Here is a 21,568-nt window from a genome sequence, read left to right on the forward strand (position 1 = left end):
CCCGCACCACAGAAGCTGAACTTTCCTGGAAGAGAAAGAAAGTTTTGTGGACGACCGATCAGAGCAAGCTGTGTACGTGCACTGGTAAGCTCGTGAGTGAGTGTTTTGTGTTTTGGAAAAGCCCGAGACGAGGCAGCTGTGCAAACTCCGGAAGGACTTTGCCAAATTGGTCACTGCACAAGATAAAATGGATGTTGAAGTTTAGCAAGTTTAAACTCCACAATTACTCCACCTGGAAAGTTTATGCACAGTCACTACTGATTAAGAAGGTTTATGGGCCACAGTCGAGACCGGCTAGCAGCCGATGCAAATGCAGCCGCCAAAGAAAGAGATAGCAGGCAAAAGCATGCTTGTATTTAATGCTCGAGGGAGGACATGATAAACGATGTGAGAGATAAGGGCTCCGCAAAAAGTTTGGGAGACTCTTGAAGGCTACACTACTCCAACTACAGCTTTTGCCAAAATGCTTTGGTCTAAAAGAATCTATAGACAAAAGATGACTAAGGGACAGTGTGTAATTGAACATTTAAAGAAAATGCAAAACCTGTTTGTGGAGGCAGATTAAGAGGTGTCCAAATAAGCAAAGACACGCATGTTACATCCTAATAGAGTCTTTAGACAGTTCATGGGACTCAATCACTAACCAGTCTTCAGAATCTGCCTGAGGCTGAACTAAGCAGAGACTTGATAGTAGCAAGAATTTGGAGGAAAAATCAGAGAGAGTGTCTGAAAAAGAAGACTCACAGAAATCAGCACCAAGACTGCACCGGCTCCTGAGTTAGAGAACACCAAGCAGCAGCTCCCCGCGGAGAGAAAAACGACGTTGTTACCACTGTGGAAAGGCAGGACATTTGCAAAGAACTGTCAACAATTGGCTGCTGACCAGTACAGCACAGAGAGATAACAGACTGCAGACGCGGAACTTTCAACAACACAGACAGAACAACGACATTTTTCAGGGGCAGTTACAACAGAAGGAACGTGCCAACTGATAAAAGAGAAACATAGAAAAGATTCTAAATGGTTAAAGATTCTGGTGCAACTAGTATATGTGTAATGACATTGAGTTAATTGAAAATAGGAAATCTGCCAATTAATGCAGATAATTCTAGCTAATGGCAATGAAGTAAGTTCAGTTAAGAAATGGGATCTGTTCATTTCGGGGTTAAAACAAGAGTTTATAATGTTGCTACATGTGAGAGTTGGAAAACAATTTATTATCAGTCAGTAGATTAACAGACCAGGACTACACTGTAATTTTTGAAAAGAATCTTTGCAAATAAAGTTTATGTGAGCTTTGCGGAATAGGCTAAAGAATAAGCTTATTTCCTAGAGGAAAGTCTTGATAATTACAAATTAGAAAATGTAAAACTGTTGATAATGTTCCGTTACACAAGGATTGTATACTGAGTTACATAGAAAATTTGCCATGCAAGCTTTAAATGCTTAAAGAACCTAATCAGTATGTGCCCTGATCTGAGAGTGGCAGACTTTAACATATTTGGATTGTACCATTTGTAGTCAAGTGAAAATTAAGTCCTATCCTGTAGCAAAAAAGACAAAAAGAATTGCACGAAGACCTTTTTAATTTGTACATGCTGACGTTGCCCAAGCAAACTGTTTATCTTAGGGGTGCAAGTATTATTTGGTAATTGTAGACAGATACACTAGATTTACATTTGTTAGAATACTGAAAAATAAGTCAGACGCTGGGCAAAGCTTAAATCTTGGATAAGAATGGTTTGAAAAAAATTTGATTTCAGTAGACACAATTATAACTGATAGAGGCGGAGAATTTTTATCTAATGAATTGTTTATTGGTTCCAAAAGGTTGGCTAAAACACCACCACACAAACAAATCCTGCTGTCCTAGTGAGGATGGGCTTGCAGAGAGAAGATTCAAGAGATCAAAAAGTTAACTGCTTGTATGATGGCTGACGCGGGTGTAACTGATAATTTTTGTGGGTGAAGCTGTTTTGACAGCAGTACACATTACCAATAGGCTCTATCATTCAGTAATAATGATATTCCTTATAGAGTTCTATATGGTAGATTCCTAATTTTAAATACTTAAGAATCTTTGGTCAATATGCATATGTGTACACACCTGCATGCTTTAGAAACAAAGGTGAACCAAGAGTAGAAGAATGATGTTTTTGGTATTCTGGAACAGTTTACAAATTCTATTTGGAGGAAAAGAAGTGGGTTTATAAAAGGAAGACATGCCTGATGGTAGTGTGAAATTAAGGCAAGGTTGGTAGCAAAGGCTTTTCACAGGACGTTTGAAAATTATGACAACAAACTTTTTCTCCAACCGCAAAAGCAGAGAGTTTAAGAATGGTATTGCAATTGCAGGAAAGGAGATCTGTTAGTAGAGCATTTTGATTTTGAGACGCTTATTTAAATGCCAATTTAGAAGAAGGATTTTCATGGAGCAACCTCAAGGTTTTGAAGTAGGTGGTAGTCAGAATGTATACAGGTTGAAGAAAGCATTGTACGGTCTCAAGCAAGTGCAAGAGCTTGAATTTATGTATCAATGGAATTGGAGAAGTTAGGTTACAAGAGAGTGTTGCAGTGCTTGTGTATACACGAAAGGAGATGTAATTTTGTTGATCTATGTGGACGATTTGTGCGTTGCAGCCAATCAAAGAAAGTATTGAGTTGGTGAAAATGAATTGTCAAAGAATTTGTGTTGAAGATTTAGGTATGTTGAAGTCTTATAGGGATAAATGTAGAATGGACTGAAGAGGGCATTGTTTGCTGAGTCAAAGCAAGAAAATTGAAAGGTTAATTGAGAAATGTGGTTTACAGAGTGCAAAGGTTGTGAAAACTCCGATGACTACAAGTTTTGTGTCAGAGGAAGTTACAAGAGCTTTGAGGATAAAAGATTGTTTAGAAGTGTTGTTGGATCTTTACAGTTTATTTCTAGCCATACCAGACCAGACATCTCATACGCGGTTCATGTTTTGGCAAGAAGAGTGAACGACCCGAGAATTGAGGATTGGACAGCAGTGAAACATTTGATTAGGTATCTGAAAGGAACCATAGACAAGAGTTGATAATTAGAAAAAGCAATGCTGATTTGGAATGTTATGTAGTGTTCATTTGCTTCGGAATCAGGAGACAAAAAGTCAGTGTCTGGATGTAATAAGATACAGCGAAAGTCCCATTGTGTGGAGAAGTAGAAAACAGACAAACGTAGCATTGAGCAGTAGTGAGGCTGAGTTCGCAGCTTGAATGAAATCAAATGAGGTACAGTGGATTGAACAATTATTGATTGATTTGAAGAAAGCTTTAAAATTCCTGTAGAAATTCATGAAAATTCGCAGTCCGTAAGCATGCAAGCAGAAAAGAAAGTCTGAAAAACAGAACAAGTACGTAGGTGTAAAGATACCAGAACGTAAGAGAAATGGTCCAGAAAGGAGAAATACTGTAGAGTTAAAGTACATAGAGACACAACACAACATAGCAGACATTTTTACAAAGGCTTTAACAGTTGAAAAACACGAGAGATTGTCTCAGTTGATTGGAATGACAATATAATTCACATACAATATTCTATTCGGAGGGGATTGTCGAAAAAAGCCACATGGGATATTAGTCACAAGAAATATAATATGTATATGATGTATTTGAAAGTAACATGACACAGCAAAAGTTATTGAATTGTCACACAGGTGTTTTAAGTAATGTAATTAGAGAGTCCTGAAAGCCAAGGACATATGAGGCAATGACAAAGTGAAAAGATGCAAATTGATATCACCTGAGAGTCATTGAGTGGACAGTAATGTATGATGCAATGTGAGGGCTAGATTGAGCCAAGTATGGTATGTCATCATAATGTATGTATACACGCCCAGGAGGTGGCAACTGTATAATGAATAGAGAGACAAATGTCTTATAAGCAATAAGTATGACAATAATTTTTGTGGGTATAGAGGAGTATAGTAGTGTGGGTATTGAGGAGTATAGTAGTGTGAGTTTTGTGAGTAGTGAATGTTTTGTGCATAGTGTATATAGTAGAATAAAAGTAGATCTTTTATTAAGAAGACTACTGTGTTGACTGGTGTCTTGAGAGCTAAACAGAGCCAGCAGACTTCAGATAAGTTGGAAGACATCTTCAGCCAATTCTCAGAGCTACTGGTCAAACTGGTTGTTCTTCCGCTGCCAGGGTGGTGAGAGTGAAAGCCAGGAGAAGAGCTGCAACTCCCATCATCCCTAACATGTGTAACCAGGAATTACACATCAGTCATGCAGAGAGAAGGTGGAGTGTTGTCCGGTGATCAGGGTGTGGCAGATGACATTTCTATTTCTTTCCTGCCAGCCACTGAAGCTGCAGCGGAAGTGAGGCAGAGGCTCCTATTTGTTTTGGGTGCAGCTTTGCTGGCTGGCAGGAGGATGGTAGAAACTCATCAGCCCATGCCCTGTTGCCAGTTAAATGAACCCTCTTCTTTCCATGCAGCTGCTGCCCAGCAAATGGATCACAAAGTCAAAGAGGCTCCAAGCATAGAGTTTGAAGAGCATGCCAGTTTTTTTTTGGGGGGGAGGGGGGTTTGGTAAGACTTCAATTATATTGGGGAAATATTAAGGATAAATCGTAGACTATAGTTGACAGCATATCTATTTCAGCATAGATTTGAAGTGACCAAAATGTATGGAATTGGCTAGGGCTAATAAGAAGGAGGATTAGAATAAAACAAATGCCACACACTAAGCTCTTGTCTCCTCCTAGAATAGAGGGCAAGAGAAAGAGAGAGAGAGAATTGATAAGTGCTTAAGTAGGAACATCTAAAGCAGTGGGTCTCAACCTTCCTTATGCCATGACTCTTTAATACAGTTCCTCGTGTTGTGGTGATCCCCAACCATAAAATTGCGGTGTCTAGGTTCCTAAGATCATTGGAAATATGTGTTTCCTGATGAGCTTAGGTGACTCCAGTGAAGGGTTGTTTGACCCCCGAAGGGGTCACAACCCACAGGTTGAGAACCACTGATCTAAAGTAACTTATTTATTGTAAGCTGCCTTAAATCTCATTTTGCGAGAAAGGTGGGATATAAATCCTCCAAATAAACAAAAAAAACAAAAACAAAAAAAAAAAAAAACAAGCAAACTTGCAGAGGTCAATCCCTGAGAGCTCTACACCAGCCCCAGCACTCCATTTTAAACTTCTACAATGGGTCCTGACTTTGGAAAAGGCCATCCCCAGGCCTAAAATAGCTTAAAGAGGAAGGTGGTGAGAGTGTTACCTTTATTCCCTAGAGGGAACAAAATATCCTTAATTAAAAATAAAAAAATTTGGGGGGGGGTGTTTCAGGATGTATAGGAGCTGTGGGATCCCCATTTTGTTCACCCCATTCTAAATTCTGTATAGTTCAAGAGGCAGAGAGCATAAACATTCATTCATGTTGTTTCATGACCTACAAGTCTCAGAATTCCTTAATTTGTCTTGGCATTTCCTTTGCACAAAAAGGAGGTAGCTAGAGGAAAGGGCAATGTCTGGGAAACTGAAAGCCCAGGGAACCAATGTTGATGATTAGGTTTATAACCCATATGAAATAATTGAGCAGTTGTGGTCAAAGTTCTCCTCCTGCCTAAGGCAGGAGGAGAAGTGTTGCCACCCTGTGATCACATTGCAACATGCCTCCCCTCAAGGAGTTGTGAAATTTAATCAGATAAGGTGAAGAATGACAAGTAGTGTGCTAATTAAGACTCTTAAAAAGAAAAATCACAGTAACAGCAGCTTCCCTAAGCCATGTAAAAGGTCATACCATTTCTGGCAAGAATAACTGAAAGGTACTCCTTGTAGAAAGAGTTCACATAAAGAAGTAAGCTCGGAATCCGTGTTGTTCGAAAGGTGAAAGCAATTGTTTCTCTTGTCAAGGTCATATCAGGATGGAACGAAGCAGCATGAGAACTTGAGTTTTTAGCCAAACTGTAGGTTTCTTGGAAGTTGTACGTCACCGAAGAGCCAGCTCCAAAATATGCAGAGATCTCTGAAACAATGTGCAATTTTGTTTTGTTAACATAATCCAGAAATAAACTGAGCCTGTCATTCCTTCCTTTTTCATATTATAATTATGTTTCCGAGTGAAAGAAAAAAATAGAATTACTATTGTTCCACACAGTGCTTAAGAACATTAGCTGTGATTGTCAGGGCCTTTTCTTAGGAGCCACTCAGTGTGTGGTGGCCAAAAAACATTCCCTGTTCTTGCCAATTTTCAGCTATATCAATTCATGACAAAGCAGCTGTGACTTCAGCCCAGCCCCACATTTAGCACACAACTATAAATATAACTTTTTGAGTGCTCTGACAAGCCAAATTGCATTTTTATTCAAATTTTGTTACTTGATTTCTAGAGAATCATGTTGTTTTTTGAATAATAATAGAAAAATTTAAATAATCAGATAAAACAGTAAAAAATAAATGACATCCTTTTGACATCTGACATATTCTAATTTAACAGTCCACAAGAATTAGACTCTCATTGACCAATTTATCAGTTTTAACTTTTCTTCAAAATTGTGATCCAACACAGAGAAAATGGTTTTGAGAATAATATTGGTCCTTATATTTGTAATATATATAATTTCTAAAATTACCACTTTGCTTTTATATAGTTATAATAGCATTTGTTGGATTACTCCAGAATATTCAGTTCAAGACTTGTAGTTCAAATGGATCATTTGGAGGTATTTGTGATACAGCAATCTTTGCTGTTTAATATAAGCTGTTGTTTCCCCTTCCAAATGCCATCACTTTTTTTCTCTTTGACTTTCTCTCAAACCTAAATTAGTGTGGCTCTTAAGAACAAAACTTTTCCTTTCATTTGTGGGCAGTTTTGCTTGTGACATGGATTGTTACATGTTAAATGTTGATGTGCTTAATTTCCTCACTTCCCTTGCAATTTTGCCCTTGCTTCCAGTTTGCTACAAGCACACACACACACACACACACACACACACACACACTGGCCTAAAAGTTTTTGTTCTTCTTGACCAAATGAAACCCACCAAATCAATGGGATTACCTATGGGCTGACCCATCATCCAACAGCTGAATGTATAATTGTACACTTAACTAGAAATAATGCAGTTTGATACCACTTTAAGTGATGTAGATCCATCCTATGGATCCATCCTATGTAGTCCTATAAAGCCTTTGGTTTTCTCTGCCAAAAGGGTGCTGGTGCCTCACCAAACTAAAAATTCCAAGATTCTGTAGGATGAAGCTATGGCAGTTAACGTGGTGTCAAACTGCATTATTTCTACAGTGTAGATGCACCCAAGTTTGTTGTAGTTGTGATTAACAGTTAGGATGTCAACCATTTTCTATCTAAAAAAACCTCTCTCTCTCTCTCTCACACACACACACACAGACACACACACCACTTTTTCTCTTTATAATACTCTCCCTCCAAACAAGAACAACAACATTAACAATAACAACAATGTAAGAGGCCATGTGAATCATTGAAGTTCAAAGCTGTCTCTTGGGGCAATTCCATTTTGTTGCTTCAAAATGTTTACACACTGCTTCAAAAACAACCAGCATTCTGTATAGCAGCCATGTACTGCTAATTAGATCTAATACAATAATTAGATTTGTAGCTACTCTGCGTTCAGTAATATTGCATAGTCATGATTGTACCACTGTTCCCATGATTTTAAAAGTCCTGCAAATCATCTTAACAAGCAGACGTTTGATTGAGTAAAGGAGATCTGTTCAGCCGTCCATTAAGGCAGAAGCTGAATGATGTTTCCAGCCCTATCCAGCCAGCAGTTAAGGCTGAGACATTCTGAAGCAGGATCTCTTGCAATTCCTTGTTACAGACTCATTTGCTTGTTGGAGGGAGCCGGGAACATCAGACTCCATAGGCCCTGCTCACTAGTTGAAAAGACATTCTTTGCTCAATTCAACTTGGCCAGTAAGGTCTGCTTGGGGTGGCAGGGTGAGCCACAATATGTTACTTAGGCCTAATACAGACAGGCCAAAATAAAGCTGTTTTGAGTCACTTTGCAAGTATCCTGTTTAAATGATACATGCATCCCAAGAGTCCAAAAGCTGCACCAAAGCCACACTCCAGTCCTAAGGACTGGAGTGCAGCTTTGGTGCAGCTTCCAGACTCTTGGGATGCATTCATCATTGAAACAAGATACCTCCAAAGTGACCTGAAGCAGCTTTATTTTGGCCTGTCTGTATAGGGCCTTAGTTATGCACTTAGCTAATGTAGCTAATGTGGTATATTGGCAGCTGTCTTTAACCGGAACCATGGTTGGGAGAAGGAGAGAGAAAGACTGGCAGACATAGTGCAAATTAGAGGGAGATAAGGTACATATTTCAAGACAACAATCACATTAAAGTATGTAAATTTTGCTACATTTCTTTTCGTTTCCTTCCTGTTGCTACACTATTGTACCTTGCTGAACACTGCCAATCCTGCAGTGAGTTTTTTTGGTTTTTTTACAACCTCCCCCCTCCTCAAATATGAGACATTGAAAAACAGAAGGAGAATATAGGATTGCAAAACAGAAACAGAACTGGAAACACATTCAAAATTGGAAGATGGCAAGGAAACTGGACAAACCTGCATCTAATATCATACCTATGTAATGAGCAAGGAGACAAAATATGCCATTCTTATGAAGTGCACTAGTTGAATGGTAAGTTAAAAATATTGGGTTCCCATAGACTGGGCAAATGTGTCAGGAGGTTACAGTATTTGTTCCTGTAGTTTTCAGTTTTTTAAAAAAATATCCAAACAACACTTCTCTTGTACCAGACTATTTTCTCAGCATGCCTGACACCAAGCGCAACATTTTATTCCCACACTCAAGTAGGTTTATTTTTAATTCCAAAATGTATTAGAACAAAACGCCTATTCCCCACCCCCTTATTTGTTTGTGAAATAATAATAATAGTCTTGAGTTATAATACTATAGTGCACCAAGGCGTCTGTAAAGTATCACTTTTCCAGTGTAAGACAATTTTGAAAAAGAAATTTTGGGCTTCAAATCATAAGTTGACATTAGAAAAACATGCTGCAATTAAAAAACCAAAACAAACAAACAAACATAAAAACTCCAAACAAAACCTTTGGAAGACCCCCAATATAGATCCAATACATCACAACAAGCAGCTCCTAAAAGGAATGAAAGGAGTAGATGCAGAGGGAACAACCAGCAAAACCAAAAATAAATATGGAAGTACAGATTGTTTGATAAAGCCACTTTTCCTGCGAAACAAGAAAAGACACAAGAAGGATAAGGCTAAAAAGCCCATGGTGACTATAATGTTATTTAAATAACAGAAAGGAAAGTGCTAACACCTATCAGCTCAAATGGTTTGTCTTGGTAGCCTGTTTCTTTATGGTCATTGCCAAAACAGCAATACAGCTGCCTCAAAAGGAAGTTTGCTATGCACACTAGTTCATTTTTTAAAAAAAGTGTATATGTGCTTAATCCCTAGGGAGACTCCTTAAGAAAGCTTATCTGCAGTTTGCAAAATGTCAGCTACCTTCATGGTTACTGAAGCTAAAGATGAACAACACCTAGAAAATGCCCTTTGGAATATATGGGGACAATTATTGTGCAAATATAAACCCACACATGGCAAGCCATCTTCTCCATTAGGTAGAGTGAGTCGGCCAACTAAAGTACCACAGTACAGTGGGCCCTTGGTATCCACTGGGGTTTGGTTCCAGGAACCTCCTTGGATACAAAATTCCATGGATGTTCAGGTCTCATTAAATACAACACATAGTAAAATGCTGCCCCTTACATAAAGTGGCAAAATGAAGACTTGCTTATTGGAATGTGTATATATATATATTTGAATATTTTCAAACTGTGGATGCTTGAATCCATAGATAAGGAGGATAAGGTGGATAAGGATGGCTGACTGTACTATGAAGAGCAAATTGTATCATTCCTAGCATACTACCAGAGATATTTACTCCTCGGAGACAGCTAAAGCCCCAAATACTTGGCCCTGCAGATGCCCCAGTACCTTGGTTTGCCAGAGTGAAAACTAAAGATTATTATTTTACCTTTAATGGTTGTGTAGAATATGATTTTTCAGCAGGTGTCGCTTGTCAGGCAACTAGGTAAGAAGCAACACCTGCTGAAATTCCTTTTCTTACACAAGTAAAAGTAAAGGTGTTTTCTCCAGTTTCTACTCTGATACGAGTACCAGGGATTTGGAGTTTATCTGATTCTAAAGATTAGTGATGGATACTTTGTGTGGTCAGCCCTGCTATCCAGGAAGGAGAGGATGTGATGGTAATGGTGACCATGGGGGTGCCAACAATTCTTTTTTTGCCTCAGGTGGCAAGGAGTTCAGTCTATCACTCATGACTTTAATCCAAATTAATAATAATTCAAGAAGATGATTTTTTAAGCCTGGGTTCATACATGGGAATCTTGCGTACTAATCTAGACTAACAGTCTATGTCTTTCAATTATACCATATTTGTTCTTACATACATTGTTCAGCTAAATATGCATACTTAATACATAATAAATTTGCAATTCATGCTTGCCTTTCTTACAGAATGGCCCCATGTATGCAGAGAAAGTGCAGTCACAAGAGAATCCATTGTACTTCTCTTTGCATTTTCCTCCATTGTGACACATGTTACCATAGCTGCTACAGTGTCCAGGGCAACCTGGTTTTACGCCTGGGGTCATGTTTGCTCTTTCTTCCAGATCAAGTGCTCCGCCATTTAACTGTAAAGAACGAATACAGCCCAGAAATCCTTTCTGCCTGGATGCAGTCCCACCTGCAAAGGGCATAAATACATGTAACATTTAGGAAACTGAAGTGCACTGTTCTGTACCACTTAAATTCCCAGACATTCCATTCTGGCTTTCTATGATTATGAGAGCATATCTGACAATATTTAGAAACAGCAGCTGTTCAAATGAATATTGTGGAAGTTTCTTTGGCTTTTTTCAAGTAATTACAATAAACCCTGAAAGCTGTTTATGAAAGACAAGGTTGTTTTTTGTACAGTAGCAGATAGCAGGCAAAGGCATATATTTGCATTATCTCCAAGCAATGAATATATAAATTTTAAAAGCAAACAAACACTAGCACACTTATCTGTTATCATTTCTTTCTCTGGATTTGATAGTATGTCCTTGAAATATATGTACTTCTAATTTTCACTAGGTAATAACTTATAAATAACCCCAAACATCTATTTAGGATGCTAGGGGAACCCAGGGATCAACTTTCTTTAGCACCCCTTGGCATTGATAGCAAAAAAAAAAAAAAAAAAAAAGTGAAATAATAATAGCAACAACAACAACAACAACAACAACTAAAAAAACCTGGAACTGGATAGGCCCAAGTTGGATTTTGAAAAGCTGCTATTTATTGTAGCATCAAAAAGGACAAGCAGTGGCCTACTTTAAAAGAGAATGGCCATTGCTTCAGGTTTCCAAGCAAAGCAGTTTTCCACTTTTTAAAAAACCAGCAGAATGGAAGTTCAACAGAGTATGGGTGTCATGAGCTACCAAAACAGCTTTGGGGCCACCTGATTTAGAAAATCCTAATCTTTAATGGAGGCAGCATAGAGGCATAGAGTGAGTTGAACAAGGGTTCAAATCCCCATTCACCACTGGGAAAGCTTAACAGGAAGGCAATTAAAAATTTCACCTGAATAAATCTTGTGTATGTGTGTGTTGTGTTCCTTCACATTATTTTCAAATTATGACAACCTTAAGGCAAACCTCGGAGGGTGATAGAGTCTCCTTCCTTGGAGGTCTTTAAACAGAGGCTGGATGGCCATCTGTCAGGGATGCTTTGATTTGGATTTCCTGCATGGCAGGGGGTTGGACTGGATGGCCCTAGTGGTCTCTTCCAACTCTACGATTCTATGATTCTATCATTCTATCATAGTGTTTTCTTAGCAAGATTTGTCCAGAGAAGATTTGCCTGAGGCTGAGAGTAAGTGATTTGCCGGAGGTCAGCTAGTGGCATTCATGGCTGAATGGGGAATTGAACCTGGTCTCCAGAGTCATAGCCCAACACTCAAACCTCTATACCATGCTCCCAAACCTTATAGGATACATTCACTATAAGTCAGAGTTAATGTAAAGGCACATAAGAATATCAGATCTTTAATGACAGAGCTATTCAAAAGAAAACAACCTCACTGAGTTAAATACAATATCAGGCTAGTGTAAGTCTGCTAGCACATCACCCCCTGTACCACAGACTTCTACAGACCTGAAATTGTGCACCAGATGGTTTCTTAGCTCTCTGGAGAAGGGTTTGAAGATGTATGTCGAACTACAGTGGACCCTTGTTATACGCTGGGGTTTGGTTCCAAGATCCCCCGTGTATTAAAAAAAACCCATGTATGCTCAAGTCCCATTAAATATAATGACATAGCAAAAGGGTGTCCCTTATAAAAAATGGAAAATCAAGGTTTGATATTTGAAATGTATACTTTTTTGGAACATTTTCAAACCATGTATGCTTGAATCCATGTATTAAAAATCCGTGTATAAGAAGGGCTGACTGTATGAGGAAGAAGACAACTATCATGCCTTTCTCAGGCTACATCTGCACTGCTGCAGTAATGAAGTTTGACACCATTTTAACTGTCATGGTTTCAATGCTGTGGAATCCTGTGATTTATATTCTGTTGTGGCACCAGAAGGCTAACTATCCCATAAAATTACAAATCCCAGAATTCCATAACATTGAACCATGGGTGTTAAAACAGTGTCAACCAGCATTATTTCTGCAGTGCAAGTGCCAGCTCAGTCTCACTGGCACAAATAGTTCTATCAACTTTAGGGTGTAGACACATTGTAGAATTAAAGCAATTTGACACCATTTTAGCTGTGATGACATGACGTGAGGCACAAGAGCTCTCTTACAGAAGAGGCTGATTATCTTACCAAACTACTGAACTCTGTAGGATAAATCATGGCAGTTCAAGCGGTGTCAAACTGCTGTTATTCTGTCAATGTGACTATACTCTTAATGACATAATTAGAGCCAATACTGTGAATAATACTGAACAACAGAATCTATTGTTAATATCTCATAAGTTGAGAGTTGAAAAAAACAAAGCCAGACTTCTGTTGTCCTAGTCTCAAAACAAAACAAAAGACAGACAGACAGAAGAGGAAAATTAAAAAAGAACAATCAAAACAATCTGAAGGTAAATCCCCCCTCCATTTTGCCTTTGCTTATGTTCAACAACAGCACAGCTATAGACTGTCACTATCTTTTTGATGTGGTATAGGGTTCTATTCTATTCCCCTATGCTGCTTAACATATTTGCAGTGAGTGGATAACACCATCAGAGGTTTTAGAGCTGGATATCTATCAGTAGGCAGATGAAACTCAGACCTATTTCTCCTTATTATTAAAAAAAAGATGGCCTGTTCCTTGTTGTTGTAATGGGCTAGATGAGGACCAATAAGCTGAATTTTGAAAATGTAACTTTGTTTTTTCAAGATTGGAGGTTCCCAGATCATAGATCTATCCTATGTGAAGCTGTGGTCTCCCTGAAACATTAAGTGTGTGCCTTGGAAGCGTTTCCAGAGCTATCATCATCACTACAGTCCCCAGGAGCTTTGGTGGCCCAGGTACATTTGGCCAGTTGTCTTGGATCTAGTGTATCCAGGTCCTGAACATGGATAACCTAGGCTACTGTCACACTGCAAAATTAATGCAGTTTGACATTGCTTTAACTGCCATGACTCCATCCTGTGGAATCCCGGAGTTTGTAGTTTGTTGTGGCATCAGAGCTCTCTGACAAAGGGGGTTAAATATTTCACATAAGTACAAATCCCAGAATTCCACAGCATTGAACAATAGCAAAGCAGTGTCAAACTGCATTAATTCTGTGATGCAGTCTTTGTCCTAGTAGTCTATGAGCTACGGACTTTTTTTTTTAAAAAAAAATAATTACAAACTACTATAACATTATACAGACTACTGCAATAAGTCCTACATGGAGCTGCACGTGGAACCAGAAGCTAGTGAATAATACAACAGCTGGTTTGATGTCTGCAGTATCCACATATTTGGAGAAAAATGAGAAATGCCTTTCTCTGCTGTAGTGTCCTGAGTATAAAATACCTTTTCTTTGGAGGCATGATTGGTGCTGATCTTGGTCTCATTTTTGTGCCAAGGTAAACTCTTAGGATTCAAGGACTGTGGCTTGTCTCTGACATGTTGGATGTTGGGTTTCTATACTGTGTTTTATTTCATTCTGTGGAGTATTTTACATAGATGAGAATTCTTTAAAGTTGTTTCTAATGCATGTATGACACCTGAGATCGTGAGATATCAGGAAGCATATAAATATTTGTATAAAATAATACATTTAATAAATTAATATGCCAGTAAGTTAATATGCCATATCACATTTGTAAAGAAGTTAGAATAAGATTAACTGGAAAAAGTCAAACATTCTTTCCAGTTTATTATGGTTTGTGTCTGTCTGCAGTGAAGACTTTTTGTTTTGTTTTGTTCTTCCCTGAGTAGGTAGAATAAAAATCAAGAACAGCATATAATATTAGTCTTAAGAGTTCTAGTGAGTTGCTTGCTTTGCTGTTGCATGTGTCAATATTTGTGTCAATTACCCAAACTGTACAACTCTCACACATTACTCAAATCCTGGGGATATGGTGAAAATGCTCCCATGCCCCCTTGAAGATGTATGGGAGCAAAAAACAAACAAACTCCATTTTGATTGTTTTTTCATAGGTGAGTACAGTGGAGGGTGGTCCTCCAAGGTCTCATGGGAGATTAACTTCCTTAATAGTTAAGGTATGGATGGCCAAGGGTAAATTATTTAACATGATTTGCCATTGGAGTTAAGTGTGAAGCTCACTTATGATATGAGTAAGAAAGAGGTCTAAAAGACCATGCTTCATTTTAATTATGTATTGTTTGACTTCCTGTGTGGAACATTCTGATCATTTAACTAAAGTAGCCCTAGAAACCCAACTCTCATGTCCTGCATTTTGGTTCCAAGTGGGTGTGAAACTCTGATAAGTTGTCTTGACATGTCAAAACAACCTTCCTTGAGAATAACTAATTTAAAGAGATTTCTTCACATCTTTATTGTGGCGTTAACAAATGTCAGGAACAAAGATCTCAAAACATAAAAATCTGAAGAAGAGGATGGGATCATAGCCCTCAAAAGGATTATATATAACCACAGCAGGCTGGATATTTTCAGAAGAGAGTTGATTTCCACACAAAACATGTAAATATTTATTACCGTGAGTAACTGTTGAAGAAGCAAACATTCTCCAAAGCAGAGGTATTTTCAGTATTAGCCATAGAAAATGTACTTATTCAAGTCAAATGGATCAAACGGTTACATGCTCTTTCCATTCTGTCACACTTTACAAATGCATCATTTGGAATTTATAAATTCAAGCAAAAGTCATTTTGCAACAGTTCTCCTTGAATGTACTTGAAAGAGTAATTGCATAGATCTTTGGGGGATTGAGAGCTGCAGAAGTTATGATGGATAATGTTTCAATTTACTTCAAGCGCCCTAAAGAACAGGAGAAGAGGACAGGACCTTTCATAGAAAGCAAAAAGTAAAACCTCTTGGAAGTCTAATGAGAAAACGATCAAATTCTTTCTATCAGTAGCTTCTCTACATCGGAGCAACTTTTTAAAAATAAGTATTAAAGTATTAAGGAACACATGGACAAAAGTAATAAACCAATGGAGTAATATAGTTTACTTAACTACTAATTTCAGAGTGCCATAAGAATAGTGGGAATGAATAATTTGGAAGAGGTTTCACACTTGTAGAATCATATGGTTTTAATAGAAAACAATTCATTGTACCACACCTGCAGCACATTCTTATATGCCTAAAAATGGGTCTCTTAAAGCTTTCTCTGAAGATGCCAGCCACAGATGCTGGTGAAAGGTCAAGAAGAACATGGCCACATAGCCCCAAAAACCCACAAAAAACTATGGATGCTGGCCATGAAAGTCTTTGACTTCTCTTAAAACTGTTCAGGTTACTATAAAATTCAGCTCCACTCCGCCCGCAAAAAGAATAACTTGAAGAATAACTGCTTGAATTCTTTTTAATTTATTATCTCAACTTTGTTAAGCAGTCTGCAGTTAGTGTACAGACTAACACAACTTCAAATCCAGAAACTTGAAGATCCAAACACAGTAACTTGATTGAGCCAACTAAATGTAAAGTGTGACTAAAATATGTCCTACAAAACAATGTCTTTGTCAAAATTGAACTGGGGAAAACCTGCCACTTTATGAACTGATTTTCTTCTATTCCAGAGGTCCAAAAGCCAAACCACCTCCCTCAGTATGTTCACAAATCCTGCCAAAATTCAGTACAACAACAAACAAAGGTGAAAGAATCTACTTCTGTTCTCCTTGTTTCTGATAAAACAAGGTACAGGGGTAGGGGGAGTATGGAGAGTGTGTTCTTTGTCTTAAACTAAAATTTCACTCCCCAGAGATCTGATTCTAATTTAAGACACAGTAGTCACTCACCATGCACCTTATTTTAGTTCAAATCTCTAGTATTGTTGTTGCTGTTGTTGTTTTTGCTACTGCCACACCACTAAAATACAGTGACAGCAGCAGGTGGTTCAAAATCAGCCCATTACATGTTAGAAAAGGAGAAAATGCTAAAATAAAAATGAAAAGGGGACATTTTAGTAGGGATGGGAAGTTTCTCATCCATCCAGTAAGTTACTACAATTGTTATTTGCACAAAATTATTTTTTAATTAATGAATGGAGGTAAGAAACGATACTGCAGATTAGAAGTCTTTTAAACACTTCAACCTGTTGCATGGAACTGAGCACTGATGTTTTTCACGTGGTGCTTTTGCAACACTAAATGCTGTTACATGGAACTGACTGGAGCAAGGGTGGGCAGAAGGGTTCCTCCTAAGATGATGATTTGTATCCTGCCTCTCCCTTTTATTGGATCGAGGTGGGTAACAACAAACATAAGAACAATAAAAATAGAACACAAGCCACAAGTAAAAAACATAGCAAAACATATAAAATCCAATTCCCTATCTCCCTCCCACCTTAAAATAGTGTTAAAAACAACAATTCCCAATAAAATACTACTAATAAAGTAGTCAATAAAATCAAGCACAATCATAGTCCGGTGGGAACAGCTATGCAACTGGAGAGTGAACATTCTGAGAAGGTCAATTTGGGAAGCGCTGTTGGAAGAGATCCATTTTTATTGCCTTCTTAAAGGCCTCCAAAGATGTTATATGGCGGGTCTCTTCTGGCAGGTCATTCCAGACTTTTGGAGCGGAAATAGAAAACATCCTCTGGGAAGTCATTACCAGTCTGGTTTTCTTAGACTGCAAGAGGTTCTTCCCAGAGGACCTGAGAGTGCGGGAAGGATTGTATGGGAGATTGCAGTCTTTCTGCATTTTTACAGGTTTACTCAAGCTGTTTCTTACAAACTATACCAGCGTGCTTAAATATTTATTATTTTAATAGGTGTGCCTATTGATTGCATCCAACTGCATTCATTTTTTACATACATTCTTATTTCATTACAGATAGACCAGAATGTAAATTCTCATTTTTCTTACAATTTAAGGGTCTTTTGTCCCAGGTTTGTGGTTCTCTATGAGGCCCCATCCCTTTTGTGCACTGAAGTTTTCTATTGCACCATGTTGTAAATTCCCTGCAGTTATAGTTTTCTATTTTCATATATATTCAGTCTTGGTTCTAATGCTCATATGTTTACCCAATTTATAACAATACTAATGGGCACCTTGATAGGAATTATTTATCTTCTCTTGTCAATTATTAGGTAAATAAAAAAACAGGAAACTTACCAACAAAGAGCTGACTATTGAGCTGCAGACGAATATGCCCATCAGATTGAGCTGTGTGAATCCTCTGAGGGAGCTGATCCACCTGCAATGATGCCTCTTTGATATTTCTTTCAGCCTTCACATAGTGCCACTGGTTGTCATTTAAGGGAGTGGGTGACTGCACTGTGATTTCATTTTGCCCATTTCCCACATCAAATGAAAAAGTCACTTCAGTCGGTGCTAGAAAGAGAAAAGATACCTAAGAGAGTTTAGAGTGCTGGGTCACCAAAACACATCTTTGCACAAAAGACGTATTTCCATCTTCCCTTTTGTCTACAAAGTTAACAGTACATTTTATTTGTTGTGTTGAACCTATGGATTTATCACTTCCATCTTCAAAGTTTTTTTTAAAAAAATCTTCTGGAAATATATATATAAATATCCTGGTAAATTAAGTTAGTTATGTAATGTTATTCAAGGACTATTGCAACATGAACATTGAACATACAACCTCAATTATATTTCAGTAGTAAAACAAAGGAAGTCAGGAAATACTCTTATTGGCTACCAAAATATTGTAGTGAGCAAGGAATAAAATTGATTTTCTGTCATTTAAAGATGGTGCTATATCAGTTAATGAAATGCTCGAACCATCTAACACAATCCCAAAAATATAGAGTATTATGAAATAAACTTATTCCCCACTGATATAAGCATCAAATATTGTGCACAATATAATAAATATAATAAACAAACAAATGAATCAATGAATAGATGCAATTATATTAGATGCTTTTACATACCCAGGGCAATATGTACCAACAATACAGGTCCACATTGTTGTCCTCTATGCACTCATTGTTCATAAAGGCACATTGTACAAACTATGCAAGCAAAGATTCTCTCCGTATAATTGTTCTGTTCATAGAGAAATGTTGATGTATATCAGTACATGCAACCTGCAGACCACCCTGAGCTTGTTTTGTTTTTGTGGTCTAGAGCCCCAAGATGCCCTCTGTATTGTTCTTGCAATCCTCCAGGAAAAAAGTATTTCTTTTTTGTTTTAACTCAAGAGTAAGTAAATAGCAGTAAAACAAAACTATAGATGAGCTTTTGTGTACTTTCAGTTTTGATATTTATGCATTACTGGGTGTGAAGGAAATTGTGAGAAGCACCATCATCCCAAATGGTTCACTATGTAGTTCTAAATTGGGATTCCCCACCCCTTCCTTTCATTGATTGCACACATGCCTTCAGGGCATGGAGTCAAATGCTAATTCAAAACAAAGAGAGGTGTTGTCTCCTACACAACACTGGATGCCAAGTAGGTACTGTTATGCTTTGCTGCTGCTGTTGCTCCTCCCGCAGGCTTCCAATAGCATAGAAACCGTTAAGCATTTAAGTTCAATTTCACTTAAGGATTTTTTAAAAAATAATAATTTTGTCTTAATTAATCAGAGAACTGGAACACTTTATTCATTAAAAATGTCCAGCTGGCACTGAGTTCTATGAGAGCAGAAGTAAAAACCCAACTATTTTGCCAAATTAAACGTGAAAGGAATGTAACTGGCCGGAAACGCATAGGTTCTTTCTCTCTGAAAATTCTGTCTCCTTATTTGCTGGTGTCTGGTTGCTTCCACATCTGTGAGCCACAAGTCTGCTGAATTTATTATAAGCACTCTTGCATTCCATTTTAGGAGAAAGGAGTCATATGCATTCAACAAATAAACAATTTATTCAAAAGATGTTTCCCAATGAGCTGAACTCCATCCTCAAAATAGGCTGGGCACCTGGGATAGTTCCTCTAACATTCAGCCAAAAACACAGTGCAAATTCACCACACATTGAAATGGAAGTCACCACTTCCCTCAGTCCATATGGTTTTGGTTTGTATTTGACAATTATGCCTTACAATATGTAAATTATTAAATGACATAACAAAAAATAATTCAGAGTAATAATTTATATCCTTTGAAATTCATCATCTTATCTTGAAAATCAGTCTAATCATCATCTGTTAGTAGCCCCAAATATATACAGTGCCACTGTGTGATACACAGGCACGTTCTACGTGGCTTTGAGAGCTGCGTGGGGTGGTGCATCTCATTCGAATGAATGGGGCGTGTGCCCATGGTGCATGCATGCCACCACACTGCCACACTGTCACGTGCATGAGCCCCATTCACATGAATGGGGCTAAAGCATATGCAATATTTGGCTTATGTGGGGGGAGGGGCCGGAATGGATCCCCCGCGAAAGCCAAGGGCACATTGTAATCACAGAATTAACTTGCTACAAAGAGATATGTATCAGATTATTACATTTAAACTGAAGTTACCAGCTTGAGAGAAACATTATTTCAAGTACATTCTGACAGGAGGGAACAGAAACAGACCATTGAATCCACCATGCAGCTGAAGAAATTTTTGAAGGTTGTTGAAGATAAATATATTTTACAAACAAGGGGTAACTTGTCTGAAAATACTTTCTATTCATACAATAAAACTTGAAATTATTTTAGTTTTTGCCTCTACAAAGTTCACTTGTTCTATATTGGCCCTGGATTTTAAAAGTGTTTGGGCTCTCCCATAGAATTAGCTCAACAGAAAAATACAATAACTGTAAAACACTATAGTTATATATTATGAATTTTAAAAAAAAATTTTTTGGATGCAAACTGTTTTCGTGGAACCATTCATCTTGCTCCACATCAAAGATCTCTAAAGTCTCATTCTGAGGTTGGACCCAAACACAAGGGTTGTCTGCACTAGCAAAATAAAACTGCTTCAAACTGACTTGAAGCCCACCTGTTCAGATGATATATGATGCAAAACTGGGTGGAAACTAACATAAAGATGTGCTCTGGGTCTAAAAACTGGAATAAAAAGATGCTCTAGATACTCCACTGTATTGCAGAAAATGTACATAATCACACTGGCAAATAATAATAATAAACAGAGGGGATAATAGACGGTTCCCTGCCTTCAGGCTTACAATCTAAAAAGACACGACACAAAAGGAGAAGGGAATGGTGAGGGGGGGAGGGAATCAGGTCCAGCATTCTTCTCTCCCTCTGAGGCCTGGACCAAGGCAGATGGACTGGAGGGAGGGATCTTCTTCTTCAGTCTAGCCCTGATGGAGCTGGGCCAGCCTATTATCTCCCTCACAGGCCGAAAGATGACAGTTAAGGAGGGAGGAGCCTCTTTCTTCAGGCTAGCCCTGGTGGAGCTGGGCCAGCCTATATAAACAGCACAGTGCATGGGCAGGAATGTAGGAAATCCCAGGTGGTATATGGAAGTGCTCTGGAGCATGTGCCCTGGGACTGATGCGATGCAGCCACCAGCACCATTGCATGTTTTTTCCCCCATTTGAGAATACAAATGAATGAGTGGCCAGCTGCACCATCATACCATCAACCTCTCATGCAATCAATGATGCAAAATTATGACAAACAGGGCAGATCACCAATAATGCAGTGGATGTAATTAAAACATACATAAACCATACAGTCCATCATTGGGGGAATGTATGGAGGGCCCCCCCCCCCATGATTGTGCTTTTCCAAATGTGTCACTGGGGGGGGGGGTAATTGGCAGTCACTGGTACTTGCATGGGAGGGGAAGGTGAAGAAAACAAATGAAGAGGTGGAGCTTGTCATCACGCGGTGCAAACTGCTGATGGCTGTTTGGGGAGTGGGTCATGATGACAGTGGGATTTCCAACCACTCTGGAAAAAAGGGGGATTGACCCAG

At 38.3% G+C, this 21,568-nt stretch overlaps 1 protein-coding gene across 1 annotated transcript in view; it reads right to left on the reverse strand.

Moving 5' to 3' along the window:
• LOC121922129 (contactin-associated protein-like 4) overlaps window positions 1–21,568 on the reverse strand; it is a 363,219-nt gene that overhangs the window by 31,708 nt on the left and 309,943 nt on the right. The window contains 3 exon segments of the mRNA XM_042451118.1: window positions 5,767–5,991; window positions 10,537–10,776; window positions 17,839–18,057. Of these exon segments, the coding sequence (XP_042307052.1) occupies window positions 5,767–5,991; window positions 10,537–10,776; window positions 17,839–18,057 (684 nt within the window).

Source organism: Sceloporus undulatus, chromosome 2 (assembly GCF_019175285.1).
Source record: "Sceloporus undulatus isolate JIND9_A2432 ecotype Alabama chromosome 2, SceUnd_v1.1, whole genome shotgun sequence".
Lineage (NCBI taxonomy): Eukaryota > Metazoa > Chordata > Lepidosauria > Squamata > Phrynosomatidae > Sceloporus > Sceloporus undulatus.